General features: G+C 39.1%; 1 protein-coding gene across 1 annotated transcript; it reads left to right on the top strand.

The window, feature by feature from the left end:
* The first annotated feature begins 509 nt into the window (after positions 1 to 509).
* On the top strand, positions 510 to 12,389 carry agmat (agmatine ureohydrolase (agmatinase)). Its single transcript, XM_024292059.2, has 7 exons — positions 510 to 1,106; positions 4,158 to 4,360; positions 4,475 to 4,523; positions 6,953 to 7,148; positions 9,362 to 9,541; positions 11,407 to 11,491; positions 11,587 to 12,389. The coding sequence occupies exons 1-7, from the start codon at positions 832 to 834 to the stop codon at positions 11,658 to 11,660; spliced, it is 1,062 nt and encodes a 353-aa protein (XP_024147827.2). The 5' UTR covers positions 510 to 831; the 3' UTR covers positions 11,661 to 12,389.
* Positions 12,390 to 14,772: the final 2,383 nt, after the last annotated feature.

The following is a 14,772-nucleotide window of genomic DNA, read 5'->3' as shown; positions in this document are numbered from 1 at the left end:
GTTTTTTATGCCAATTTCTTTGCACTGAAACGGTTGCTGCAATTTCCTTGTCCTTGTGATAATGACAATAAAGGTCTATCTATCTATCTTTATCGCAAGCTATTCAAGTTATAAACAGCCCAATCAGAGGCCTGAATAAAAGCGTGTGGTGTCCATTGGCCCACACCTGGAACATTTGACATTTTCTCTCGATCCCACTTTCAGGAGTGTAGATTTCAAACAAGCACACTTGAATACCGACAGCCATAGAAATGTTGAGTCAGAATGACTTGGATCAATCTCCACCATTAACATGAATATCTGATTTTACCAACCTCAGCTGAACTGAGGTGTGTTTTGGATTTTGGCCCCATGTGTGATTAAGTTTGACACTCCTGGTCTATAATTAGCCTACTAGTTACTGACTTCGTCTGACTCCTTCTGAAAAATGGCTACTGAATTGGCTTCATTTCGCAGGAGCCAGACATATTTTCTATGGGTGATGTCACACTTGCTCAGTCCAGTTCTTTTATAAAGTCCATGGATCTGACAAAACTGTTGACTTTTTTGTAATTCCTAAAAACATGCCATGAGGCTAGAATTCAATCTTTTTCAAAAGTAGAGATTTTTTTAAATCAACTTCATTGCTGGTGAATCTGTAAAGCTCAACAATATTATTATGCATTTTTTATTTAATTTTTTATTTTGAACGTATTTTGCTGACAAGAAAAGAGGTGTAGGCTACTTTCATTTTTGCGTGTACGCCTTTAATGACGTTCTCCAGGAACCTCTCAAAGGTCGACTTTACACAGTCCATGCTTTACCCCGCCGCCGCTTCGGCTCCAAGACGAGATGAAGAGAATGTTTCCATGTTGGAATAAGTTGAGCTTTAAAAGCGCCGCAGTGGCGAACTTTTTGTCCCTCGCCTCTCAGAGAGCTCTGACACCGAGCAGAGCATGCTCCCCCGGGAAGAGCTTCAATATCCCGCCGAGCGCTGAGTTCGAGGCGCGGGTCTCGGGGATCCCCACCATGGCCAAGCTGCCGTACCGGGAGTCTGCAGACGGCCTGGACGCGGCGTTTGTGGGCGTCCCCATCGACACCGGAACCTCCAACCGGCCCGGAGCCAGGTGCTGTTTTTACTGGCAGATTCCGGACGTTTGCAAACATGTCTGATTCTCTCTCTGAACTTCTGACTAACATGGTGAAGTGCTGAGAAAAATAGAGGGCGGGAAATATATGATGTAAAACTCCTGTTAAAACATTTCGAGAAAGAAATACATTACTAACGACCTGTGACTTGTATGGGGTAAGTGTTGGCCATTTGAATATGGTTTGGCACAATGTGTCAAATTTCAAGGCCCGGGGGCCGGATCCGGCCCGCCAGGTGATTATATATAATCTTCTTTATTGTTATTAATGGCCCGATGTTGTCTTGTGCTTATTTATAACTTGCATAATTTTGACAAAATATATATTTTTATGGAGAGTAAAATATTGAAAGTTATTTAGGGTTCAAATTGATTTATTGTACAATAATATTCCTGATTTTTTATTATTCCTAGTTGTGTTAAAAAGTTACGTTTTATAAATGTCTTTTTAGTGCGTTCGATAAATGTTTATCCTGTTTGGCCCGTGACCTAAGGTGTTTTTTGGGATTTTTTGAACCCTTGTGTGCAGAGGTGGGTAGTAACTCGTTACATTTACTCCGTTACATTTGATTAGTAACTTTTTGGGTAAATTGTACTTGTGAGAGTTGTCAAAATACGACTTACTTTTTACTTTTACTTGAGTACAACTCTGAGAGAAAAACGTGACTTTTACTCGAGTACACTAGGCGTCTCGCTGCTCGTTATCGTTCCTTTTGACTGGAATAAATCCAAATAATCTGAAATGATCCGGAGGGGGAGAAACTTCCCCCGGCTCCGTACCGTCATGTGACTCCTTGTGACCAATCATATGAAGCCAGACAGTCACGTGACCGTGCACACACACACACAAAAAACTCTGCGCAGCAGAAAGCGCGTAGGGAAATCTCTCCTCTCAACACTGATATACATTACTAGATTTTACAAAATATGGCTCGAATTAAAGCTTAGAAAATTATTGATGTTGTGGTATATTTAACTATTTATTATCTATTAAGCTCAAGCTGTAAATAGTGCAAGAATTGTGCCTTCTACTGCTACAGATAAGGCATTGCTGTCAAATGAACAGCTTCTAAATATCTGATTTTTTATTCTGGCTCTGTGCTAAAATCCGTATAACAGAGCTTGTAAATGATTGCCACCCAAGACTAGAAATGAGGGAGATTGATGAACTTTAACCTCATTAATGACTGATAAAGTTTATTAACAAAGTCCATCGCCTATTAAAAATATCTCAAAGTGCTAAATAATAATAATAAAAACACCCTTTACCACATTTTGGAATGAAACTAAAACTGTTTTTGTTTTTTTTAATTACGTACATAATAAATAAATCTCAATTGCTTCAGAATTTACCTTCACATGGACGATTTCATAGTACTTTGATAAAACGGTTCCAGCTAGCATCTTTACCCGATACAAAAACATTTTTAAACTTTGATCATAACATCAAATACATCTGCCAAACTGTATAATAGCAGTAAATGGTGTGGCAGGATAAAGTTTATGGCCACAGCTCCTTCACTAACGACTGATCTCTGCTGTCTTTGCGTCACTGAGCAGGAAGCGTTAGCCCTGTATTTTCTGGTTGGGCTTCCTCCGGTCCGTACAACCAAGAAAAAAACTCAACAGTGACGGCACGGATTAAGAAAATAATGTACAAACTCACTTACACTTCTTACAAAAAAAGGGGGGCGACCGACAACGAGATTTAGGCTCGCTTTATAAAATGTGCTGCTTTGTAGTGCTAGCTACGAGGTACTTTTCCAGCACAACAATGCAGCACATTTCATGTGTTATCCACATGAATTTCCATCAGTTTTTGTGCATGATGAACGTGAATATGTGCGATTAACATGAAACATTAATAAAAAACAAACATCAACGAACCAAACTAGCATACTACTCGCGAGTTGCTAGCACCCACATTAGCACACAGTTCACGGTTCCCAGCCTGATTTCTCTCTATTAAAATGCGATTCCTGTCCTGTGATGATTCCTCTCCATCGGATTATTTTGTTGTCAAGGTTTTTGAAGTCGATTGTAAAACACTGCGTCTTCTTTTGTGGTTCTTTTCATACTTTCATACAACAGTTAAAAAGCCTTTCTGGAGGATTTCTTACTGATAATATCCCAGTAGAAGCCACAAAGTCTTATTTACTTACAGTATGTTTAACACTTGGTTTATATGGAATTATTTTCCTGCAGACTCTAAAGTCTTTTTTATCATGTAGTTTCTTGTCGTTTCCCCATCTTGCTCTCTGTCTCTCCCTCAGTTCATTTCATTTTATTTTTGGTTTTAGTTAGTACCTTTTTAAAATTTTTACTCGAAATGAGTGGAGTGTTAAACTCTTAAAAAAATAAAAACAAATCATTGCATTTTGGCGCCCCCTCCAGCAGATGTCCATACCTGCCCAGGGCCCATTCTGGCTTCACGAGGCATCAATTTGTCCATCTCTAACTCAAACATCTGTCAAAATCTTTTCGTTTTGGGAAACTATGAAACCAAACTGCTGATGGATTGTTGGGCATTATGGGTACTGTAGTCAGGGTCCTGATTGAGTGATACAGACTGTCCTTCAGCTGTTTGTGAAGAAATTGAAAAACGTTTGACTTTTCTGACTTTTTTGGCTTAATAAATATATAAGATAAACCTAAAATATTTTACATTTTCAAATTATATATATTCAATTTTCCTATAACCAGAGAGCCACCGTGGAGGGGTTAAAGACTTGCAGGTTGCAGACTCCTGCCATAGTCCTTTGCCCCTCCTGACACAACCCTGTACTTTATCTGGGATGGGACTGGATTAAGATTGTTGTCCTGGGAAACAAGCCCTGGTTTTTTATGTACTAGTTGTACACACAGCCACTTCAGCCATCCAGCTGCCTTTTTACCATATTCTAGTCTACCATTCTATTCTGCATTTTTGGTAAATTATAAGTAAATTATATATTTTTGAGAATTATCATGTCATTGTTTAATTTTATGTCTTCTTATCAACTTTGATAGAATATTTTCCTTTTTTTATAGGTTTGGTCCACGGCAGATTAGAGTAGAGTCTGCTTTGCTGCGGGCTTACAACAGTGGAACCAATGCAGCACCTTATGAGTCCCTTGTTGTCGCTGACATCGGGGATGTAAACGTGAACCTCTATGACCTGAAGGACTCCCTCAGGCGCATCAGGGAGGCCTATAGAAAGATTCTGGCCACCGGCTGCATCCCGCTGACAATGGGTGAGAGTCGATCAGCAGACAGACCCTCAAACCTGTCAAACCGCAGTGGAACTGAAGAGCTGCAATTAAAGAAGGTTTTGGCACAATTTTTTAATGAGATGTTGATGTTTGCAGGTGGAGATCACACAATTACATATCCAATACTGCAATCCATTGCTGAGAAGTAAGTGAACCTTTTTGCATGAAGCTATAAATGTTTTGGCACTACTAATAAAACACTTTAAAGTCTCATCTTTTGATCTATTTTCACAGCATTTCCATGATGTATTTTCAAGCCAAAATCATAAAATTTGTGTTGTTTTCTAGGACATAGTTTCTGCAGAGCAACAGTAGTTCATTAGAAAGTCACCTCTGGGTTGTGGGCGGGACTATTTGGAGCAACGCCCTCTCCGCTTTCCCTCCTTCCCTCTCCTCTGTTAAGAGGGCGGAGCAGGGAGTGTGTGGCCCGCCCAGCGTATTCTCTACATCACAAATACGATCTTAATTCAAACTGAATTTATTATTTGAATAAATTAACATTAAGAGATGCAATTTTAAGTAAATTTTTTCATAAATGTCTTCCATCAATAGAAAAATGACAAAAAAGTGGGTCTTTAACCCTTTAATCCTGGAGGTGTCACCAGTGACACCTAAATAACACATGGGTTATGTCCGAATTCCCGCCCTACTCAATATATAGTGCACTACATAGTGTGTTCGCCATTTTCTAGTTCTGTCTGAATCTACAGCCCGATCCGAATTCTTCCCTTCTCCCTCCCCCTCCGTGCTTGCTCCAAACGGAGGGTGATAAAAAATAGTGTCTAATATTTCAGGTGTGACTTGTTTGATGATGTCATCAAGATCATCGGTCCGCTAGCTTTAGCGCGGAGCTACAGCGCTCGAATAAACATAACAACAGCGGTTTTGTAACTTTAAAAAGGTCACTCAGCAACATAAAGTCATTACTTACATTTAAATGTAAACTTCTGTGGTTTAGAGTGAACCAAAGTGAATAAAAGCTCTTGGCGTGACACAGACCCTTCTGTTTGTATTTACTTACTTAAAAAAAAATAATCCGGACACGACTTCGACTTCAACTACCACTTCAAATGAAGGGGAAAGGAGAAGGGGAGTATTCGGATCGGGCCTACAATTCCAAAATCGAGTGCACTAAAAATTTCCCAGAGGTCTTTGTGTAAAACTAATGTGCATCTATGCTCACTATATTAGCGAATATAGACCACAATGCATTGCGGTCGAACAATTTTAAACAAAAAAAAAGCGTGTTTAAATCTAATTTTTGAATAAACCATCCTCATTTTCACCATCAGAACACAGTGGAGTCATAAACATTTTTAAATGTTAATTTATGACTCCACTGTTAGATAAAGGAAAGAAAAGTAGGGAGCATCGTGTCCCAATTGCCTTTAAAATCCAGGGCAATATATAGTTTTTTTTGTAGTTTGGGTTTGGAGGCGGGACTCGGACATAGCCACTATCAAACTCCAACCCAGGGGTGTCAAACAGGGGGCCAAAATCCAAAACATACCTTAGTTCGTGGGCCGAACAGGATAAACATTTATTGAACACTATAAAACTAAAAAAAATTATTTTTCTTTAAAAAGTGACTTTTTAGCATAAATATAACTAATATAAAGGGAGTAATATTATTCCAGAACAAATCAACTTTTAAACCTTAAATAACTTTCAGTATTTTACTCTCCATAAAAAATGTTTTGTCAAAATTATACAAATTATAAATATGCACAAGACAACATCTGGCCATTAATAACAGCAAAATAAAATGGTCCGGAGGGCCTGATAGAATTACCAAGAGGGTAGGATTTTAGATACCTCTATGCATGTCAAAAGGATTTATACTGATCAAAAATATTTGTAAACATTTGTAATAATCAGATAATGTTTTTGAGAACTGTACACAGTTCTATATAAAAAAAAAAAAATCAGAAAGAAAATTCAACAGTTTAAAAAAATCAGAATTGATGGAACAGAAAAACTTCCGTCGAGAAGTTACAAGAGCTGTAAGAATATCAACACTTGAGCTAAAGCTCTGGTGTTTGAAAGGTTAATAACTGTTTTGGTTTTTAGAAAATGGTTTGCTTTTTTTCCCTTGAGAGTGGTCATGTTATGTGAAGACAAAATGTTGCTTTTGACTGATTTAAACGTTGTTTCCTTAAACAGCAAGTCCTTTTCTACAAAAAAATGTGATCTCTATGGCAGCAAATATTTATTCAAAAGATATAAGATGTTGTTTTGGGATTTTTTTTCACAGATGGGGAAGTTATAGTAAATGCTGTAAACTTTCATAGCACTTTTCTACCTTCTTTGAAGGCCCATTCACACACATTCAAACACTGGCGCCAACATTCCACCAGAGCCAAGGTGGGGGTTCAGTGGGCGGGCAAGGCGGGAATTGAACCTGTAATCTTCATATCATAGGTCGACCGCCCTACTGCTTCACCAAAGGCGGCTGTGGTGCAGCAGTAGAGGATACGAGTTTCGTTGTATTCTCACATCATCATTGATACTTTGAAGTTCCCAGAATGCCCTTGTGTTTGATGCAATTATTCCCATCCTTTCATGTCTTATCAGGCACGGGCCAGTGGGTTTGATCCACGTTGACGCTCACACTGACACCAGCGATGTGGTCCTGGGGGAGAAGTTCAGCCACGCGACTACTTTCAGACGTTGCTTGGAGGAGGGGCTTCTGAGCCCTCGGAATGTGGTTCAGATTGGTATGCGGGGTACTGGGTACTCTGCAGACGCTTACGAATGGAATCGTATAAAGGTATGACCATCTCTGAGTTTGGAGACACACATCAAGGAGTTGGAAAAAAAAAATCAACATCAACCTGTTAGAATCTGACAAATCAGTTTTTGCAAGTCAGTCTTATACCCACTCACAATAGGCATCCTGTTGTCCCAATCATTACTGTAAATGAAAAAAACAACTAGCAGGGACATAATATTTACTGTATCCGATTGCAAAATAATCATAAGAACATGAAGATGGAAAAATAGTATTGCTCTCTAGAGCAGGGATGTCAAACGTACGGTCCAATCCCGCCCAGTCATGAAAAGAAAAACGTGTTGGATGTTGGAAAAAAAGAGGCAAGTTTCTAGCCCATTCCTGTGACCAGTTTTGGTTCTTTAAAGAAATGGCTGCAATGCCCAATTCTGCCACTAGGGGGAACAAAGGAAACACAAGACTGGCAAAACAACAGATCAAGAAATAATCATGATAAACACTGAATTTTACAGATAATTCCAATTCAGTTGATGTTGATGCTTGTCGGAACCGTTTAAAACCCAGTTGGTGCCCAACAGATCAGTGGCTTTCGCTCCTGCGGTGAAGCTCATTTGCTCCATAAGCTGACAGAGATGCTGCGGGGGTTGCCAGTTTGGGTCTCATTGAAACTAGTGCAGGTCAACCCCTCGTACAGGTGCATGTGACTAAGGCTTAGAAGAAGATTATGTTTTGAGTTCCTGGCTACAATACTTTAGGATGACTAGTCAAAGTGCAAATACAAGAAAAAAAAACTCTGTTTCTACTTCCGATAGACGATTGAGCACATCAAGTCAGCACACAGATCGTGCAGAGAAAAGAAGTTGAATGCTAAGTACAAAATAAAACACCGGGGGGATTTTCAAAATAAAATAACCATATTTATGGCAAGTTCATAGCTTCCTCACTACAGGTCTAAAACTAAATGAATCTGTTTAAAGTCATATTTTCGGATTAAAATTGCCTTCTTTAAATTCTGTTTCATTCAGTTTCTCAATTTTTTGTTGTCAAATCTTTGAAATCATAACAAAATCTTGTGTTTAGAGGACAAGATACAAAAGGGAGTTTAGCTGGATGTGAATATAGAAGAAAAGTCTTTTTGGGTTCAACTGTCAAAACCAGGAAAATGTGTTTAAATCCAAAATCCAGGAAACTGATCTTGGCGGCAGTAATGATGTACTTAATAAATAAACTAAACCAGGACAAAAACCTATGGAGAAGTAGAGGACCTGACAATAAAGAACCAAAAACCAGACACTTTTATTCTGAAGACAATGAACAGAAATGAAAACACCTGTGGATGATCAAAATGAACCTGAAGTTACTGACAGGAGACAGAATATGACCAAAACTCCACTGAAAGTGTGACAGTGTGATAATGATATTAAATAATAACAATTTCAGCATTGTGGAATGAAAGTTGTTGGATTTGTGTTTAAAATATTACAATTCATACTAAACTTGATTCATGTTGATAAGTCTATGACAATAAAGTGTTTACATAAAAAATGACACTTGTATCACCTTCACGAACAGGAGTAGTTATTTCTTAATATATGTATATATATTTACATTTTCATTCATTTCTATATTATTTAAAACGTAAATAAAACCAAACGCACACAAAAAAAAAACAAATTTTTGTTGCCCTTTTCCAACTTTGAGCCCCTGCCCCTCAAAAATCCTGTGCAGGTCCCTGAAGCTAACAATCCCAAGTGAAACATTCATTGCAAATCCCATCAACCGGGACAGAGTTTGCTGGATTCAATTCCAATTGCACTCAACCACTGTTGCCCAACTTTCAAGTCCACCGGAAATTTGTGCAAGCCAGGAGATTTTTGTCACCCAAAGGCAATGCACCTACGAGTCATGCTAAAGCTAACACGATAACGACTAACCGCTACAGAATCAAAGATGGGCGGGGCTTTTATACTGGATCTGCAGAGCATGATGAAATGAAATTTCTGAAACCATGGGGGACTTACGCCAGTTGACCAATCACAAAATTCAACTGTAACACCTTGTTTCAACCTGACGATTTTAGACTATAATTTCAAGAATTAAAAAATGTTTTAAATTTTCAAAAATATGGCAACAGACAGCATTTTTTAATCCCTATTTAAAGAAATTAACAGCCCAAAAAATGTCATTATTTAGTGTTTGGTTACCCTTTAAACATGACTATTTCCTATCAAACATCCTTTTTTCTTCTGCAGGGTTTCCGTGTGATTCCAGCGGAAGAGTGTTGGCACAAATCCCTTGCCCCTCTCATGTTGCAAATCAGGGATAAGATGGGCTCTACCCCGGTCTACCTCAGTTTTGACATTGATGCTCTTGACCCAGGCTTTGCACCAGGAACTGGAACACCAGAGATCGCAGGACTCACACCTGCACAGGTACACGTTAGACCGTCTCCTAACCTGACATCTGGAAGGCTCTCTAGTTCTCTGCCACATGTTCAGACTTACAAGAACCAGGAATGTCTTTATGAAACAGCAGCTGAAGGGAAAGACTTTATCAATCACTATCTCTTTATCACGGCGCCTTCTATTGGGTGAGAAACATCAGACAATTAATTGAACAGTATTTTCGTGTTGGCTTGTTAAAGGTACGAAAAAAATGAAAAAAAGTGATTAACACTTAGAAGGCCATGGTTCAAATCCCAACTGGGTCCTTTGTGTTGAGTTTGCATGTTCTCCTCACCCATGTGTGAGTTTCTTCCCACAGTCCTCAAACATGCTTCTTAGGTTCATTGGTGCTTCTAAATTGTGTGTGCCCTGGCAGTGGTTGGGATAGGCTCCAGCAATCCCATGACCCCAAAAGTGATTCAATGGGGTCTAAAAATGGATGGAGGGATGAGAAATAAATGAATGGATGGATGGACAAAAATGGAATAGGAGGAAAGATCAAGGTCACAGTATCTTTAAAGATCCACTCTAATGAAAATTGTGTTTTTAACATGTTCTGGTTCCATTTTTCTAATGCTGAAGGTAAATAAAGAGAAAATTAAAATTAGATTTCTGAGTATTTTTAATTCAAGTTTTGATAAATTAAAAGTATAAAAAATGCTGTTTGAAAAAGAGCTTATTTGTGACTCGGAAAATATACTAGGTGGGTCATAAGCTTCCAGCTCCACTCAATTCTGATGCATCCACTTGTAAACAACCCGATCCATGTACGTCTCTGGATAACTCCAATGTTGCGCTGGTAAAGTTAGGTTTGGGTTGTGGGGGCCATAAGCTAGAAGGACAGCCTGTAAACAAAGGGTTGCTTCGCCCCAACAGTCCCACAACTCAAAGTTGAATTTCCGATAAACTTCTGCTGCTCTGCAGAAGCTATATCCTAGAAAATTACACTTTTTTGGGGGGGGTTATCTAAAAAAACAGCAAAACCACAATTAAAAGACCACCAGCAATCCTTTTACAATAAAGTCATAGTCAAAAGGGGGAAAAGTCAACAGAATCAATGTGATATTGGAAGGAAACTTCTTCCAATATCCCCAAATTGCTTTCCAATCAAGAACTTTTTAGCGATGTTCTGGAGCAGCCAAATAAATCTATGAAAAGAATCTGCAGCCATTATTTGGGTGTCAAAAGCCTGAGCACTTTCTGGGGTCAGCTGGAGTTCATGTCTCACTAAGTGAAAGCAACAGAAAGGCCAGCATAAACCCAAGCTGTAGTGCTATGCCAGACCGGAAGACACAAAGTTGTTGGCAGCTCTTCTATTTTGGGGACGGCACACGTGTTTCTTGTAGCTGCGAGAAATAATCCCCTGCAGATCTGGAGCTGCTGGTTCAGATTTTCCATTCATCTACTGAAACCCTTTCTGGGCCATGAGGTTGCTGGAGCCTATCCCTGTCACTGTTTGGTAAAGGCGTGGTACCCTGGAGAGGTCACCGGTCTGTTGCAGAATCGCACACACATTTACACTTAGAGACAGTTTAATATCAATTAACCTATAAAGCGTGTCTTTGGACCATGGGAGGAAGCCAGAGAAAACCGACACAATCTCGTGGAGAACACAGAAAGGGTCCAGCTGGGATTCAAACCAGTACTTTCTTGCTGTGAGGCAGGAGTCCAAACTGATTTTGTAGGAGGGATACAGAAATGGTCTTACTTGTCCCCCTCATTGAAAAAAAATAAAAGAAAATGTCTGAATATTCAAATAAAACATAATTCTAAATTTCATTTTTCCACATATGCATGAATAAATATGTGCAGGGGTCAGTCTTGGATTATAAAATTAATCATATTCAATTTAGGCCGTTGAGATCATCCGGGGCTGTCGTCGGATGAAGCTTGTGGGATGTGATCTTGTGGAAGTCTCTCCACCTTATGACACTACAGGTAACTCTTGAAATTCCTTTGAATAATATTATAGTTTTTTATTTTTAGTTTTTTTTTTGTTTTTAACTTTTCCTCTGTTTTTTTCATTCAAACAGGAAACACTGCTCTGCTTGCAGCCAACCTCCTCTTTGAAATGTTGTGCGTTCTTCCAAAAGTGAAATATTACTGAGATTACGACACATCTGATTAACAAGAATTAATCTTATGCCTTTAATTCAAGTCGAAGCTGAATATACTTGTTCATTTAAAATGGAATGTTTGACCTTTGGTCATACAAAGTAAAAATTCACTCTGATCATCTTTACAGTTATTTTAAAAGTGTTCCCAGCAGCCTTACTTATAATCTAGATGAATTTAGGAAAAATAAACAAACTGGTGTTTTGTGGGATAGTTTCTGCAGATCTGATTATAAATTCAGCTCTGAATTGTGGGCGTGTCCAATCTGTAACGGCTAACCGATTGGTCCCCGAGTACGCAAAAAATGCGTCTACTTTCAAAGATGCATTGAACAATCTGAGAGTGGCTGTATAAAGAGTTTGATGTTGCAAAGTGCATTTAAATGCACGTGATAAAAGAAAATTAAGTAAACATTTACTCTCATGACGTGTGACATGATGACAGAAACTTTAGGGCACTTATTGGCACTTTAGAGCACTATGACAGTTTAGAGCACTATGCTAGTTTAGGGCACTTACTGAGATTTGGAAGTATAGATTATCTGCTGGAGAAATTGGGGGCATGAGCCAATTATTTGAGCAGCTCTTACTGGTGCCTTATTTTTTAGTGTAAATTGTTTCTCTAATGCCTTCCTCCTGGACAAAATATTCCAAAGTTGCATGAATTTAAATATACGAAGCCTGTTAAACACCAAATAAACAAAAATCTTAATGAAATCTCATGACTTGTGTGGCTACATTTTTGACCTTATAAAGCATCAAGATGAAGTGTGCTATGCTGACTTATTGAACGGTCTATGGGTGTTCCTAGTACTGCACTTTTCTGGGTTGAGATGTCCGAGATCTTTCAAGGGATCTGCTGTAGCCACTTGTTTGGGGGTTATTGCCCCCAGTGCTACAATCACCACAAGCACCACCTTTCCAAGCTTTTTCCAGTTCCTCCCTGAGTCCCTGGTGTTTCTCCAGTTTCTCATGTTCCTTCTTCTCGATCCTACCATCGCTTGGTACTGACACATCCACCACAACAGCTTTCTTCTGTTCTCTCTCCACCACTACAATGTCTGTCCGTCTGTATCTGGAAGTTCCACAGGATCTTTGCTCTCTCATTCTCTACCACTTTCTGAGGCGTTTCCCATTTTATCTTAGGGGTTTCCAGTCCATATTCTGCACACGTTTCTGTATATTATTCCAGCTACTTGGTTGTGGCGCTCCATGTAGGCTTTCCCGGACAGCATCTTACACCCTGCAGTTATGTACTGGATTGTTTCAGTTACCTCTATGCACAGTCTACACCTTGGGTCTTGTCTGGTGTGGTAGATCTGAGTCTGTATCTCTCTGGTGCTCAGGGCTTTTTCCTGAGCTGTCCTGTAGTCTTTCTAGCCATTGGTAGGACTTCTTGACATCAGCTACTTCAGTTATGGTCCGGTGATACATCTCATGCAGGGGCTTGTCCTCCCATTTGACTCTGTCCTCCAGCATTGCATCCTCTAATTTCCATTGACTGAGACCTTGGGGCCTTGAGCTTCATGTATCTTGGATGTTTCATCCTGGATAGTGACTTCCACGCTCACTAGTCCTCTGCCTCCTTCCTTGTGGCTAGAATATAGTGCAAGGGTTGCTGGATATGGGATGGAACCCTCCATGTATGGTGAGGAACTTTCTTGTCTTAACATTTGTGGTCTGTATCTCTTTTTTTGTCCATCTCATTCCTGCAGGGTATCTGATAACTGGCAGTGTGTAACTGTTGAGAGAATGAGGTTCTGGTTGTTTTGCTAAATTGTTTGAGAATGAAAATATTAAAGTAAGAAAAACTTCATAAATGAATTCATCAATACTTATCAATTACCTTCTAAATTAGTCCTATAAAATTAGTTCTAACAGCAACATTCACTTCATTACTGCATGTTTATGAGCTCTTTCTAGCCATATCACCCCAGGATGCACTTTTAAGGGTCATGGTTCATCTCAAGGTCACAACACCACATGTTGACACTCTCTCCCATGAAAAATGTTGAACATTTTGTGGTATATTTAAGAAAGTATGAATCCTTTTAGATTTTTTTAAAGGGTTTGGAATCAGACTTTTGGGATGTTGACCTCGGGGACGGAAGTGATCTTTGGACTGGTTGTCCGAATCAGCACAGCTTTTTCCCACAGCTACACAACACATGAAATCTTACAATGATCCATACATTTCAGGAATTTTGGTCCCTTTTGACCTGATAAATGTGTATTTAAAATTGTAAATGCTCTTGGTGTGACTTTAAATGCACATTTAATAGTGAGAGACACAAAAATCCAGGAGACTTCTAGCATTTTTCCAAACCTTTGGAGTTGTAGTTTTTAACCCCTTTTAGGGAAACTATCTTTTAGTTAATCAAATACACTGAGACATTTGAATTCATTTTTGAAGTCCACGTTCCAACAGGATACATTTGCTGGATTCCAGCTGTACTCCAACAGTCTTCTCTCTTTTCTTTTAGCCAGTTTTAGTTGTAAATGACTGCAGCTTCTCTCCCTCCTTTTAGGCCGCTGATTTTAATTGAGAGCAGCTGTCCTCTCACACTCTGACTGATACAGAATCAGGTTTTTTTTCAGTGGATTCAGGAGAAGATCCGCTCCAGCAGAGGGTGCCAAAGATCTAGTAAACATACCTATCTGGAGTTTCCAGAAACCCTGCCGTGGTTCCTCTTCATTTCCTTTGACATGAGTCATCCGCAGCAGTTTAATGGACATGTATTGAATGAAGAAGTGCTCAGAAGTCTGATCTTCTCCTGGTAAGACATACTTCCTGAAAAACTCAGTGTCCTGAGGACATGAGAAGCAGCCTGCTGGTTTGAACGAGCTTCCTCCAGACAAAGTTAAACAAAAAATTTTTTAAACGTCTGTAAATGATGAAGTTGAATTGTCTAACTTTTTGAAAAAAACAATTTCCCTGCCACCCCTACGTCTACCATAAAACAAGTCAGCTCAGGGTAAGCTTTGAAAACACAGTTTAATATTTGAGAAACATGTTTAAACGAAGCACATTTATTACTTGATGTGAAAATGTTACAAGCCTTTCATGAAAATTTAGCTTGTAGTTGTGATGTAGAAGCTACTACG

This window comes from Oryzias melastigma, linkage group LG7, assembly GCF_002922805.2.
Source record: "Oryzias melastigma strain HK-1 linkage group LG7, ASM292280v2, whole genome shotgun sequence".
In the NCBI taxonomy this organism is placed as follows: Eukaryota; Metazoa; Chordata; class Actinopteri; order Beloniformes; family Adrianichthyidae; genus Oryzias; species Oryzias melastigma.
The sequence above is the reverse complement of the archived record's forward strand: the minus strand, read 5'-3'. Positions and strand labels throughout refer to the sequence as shown.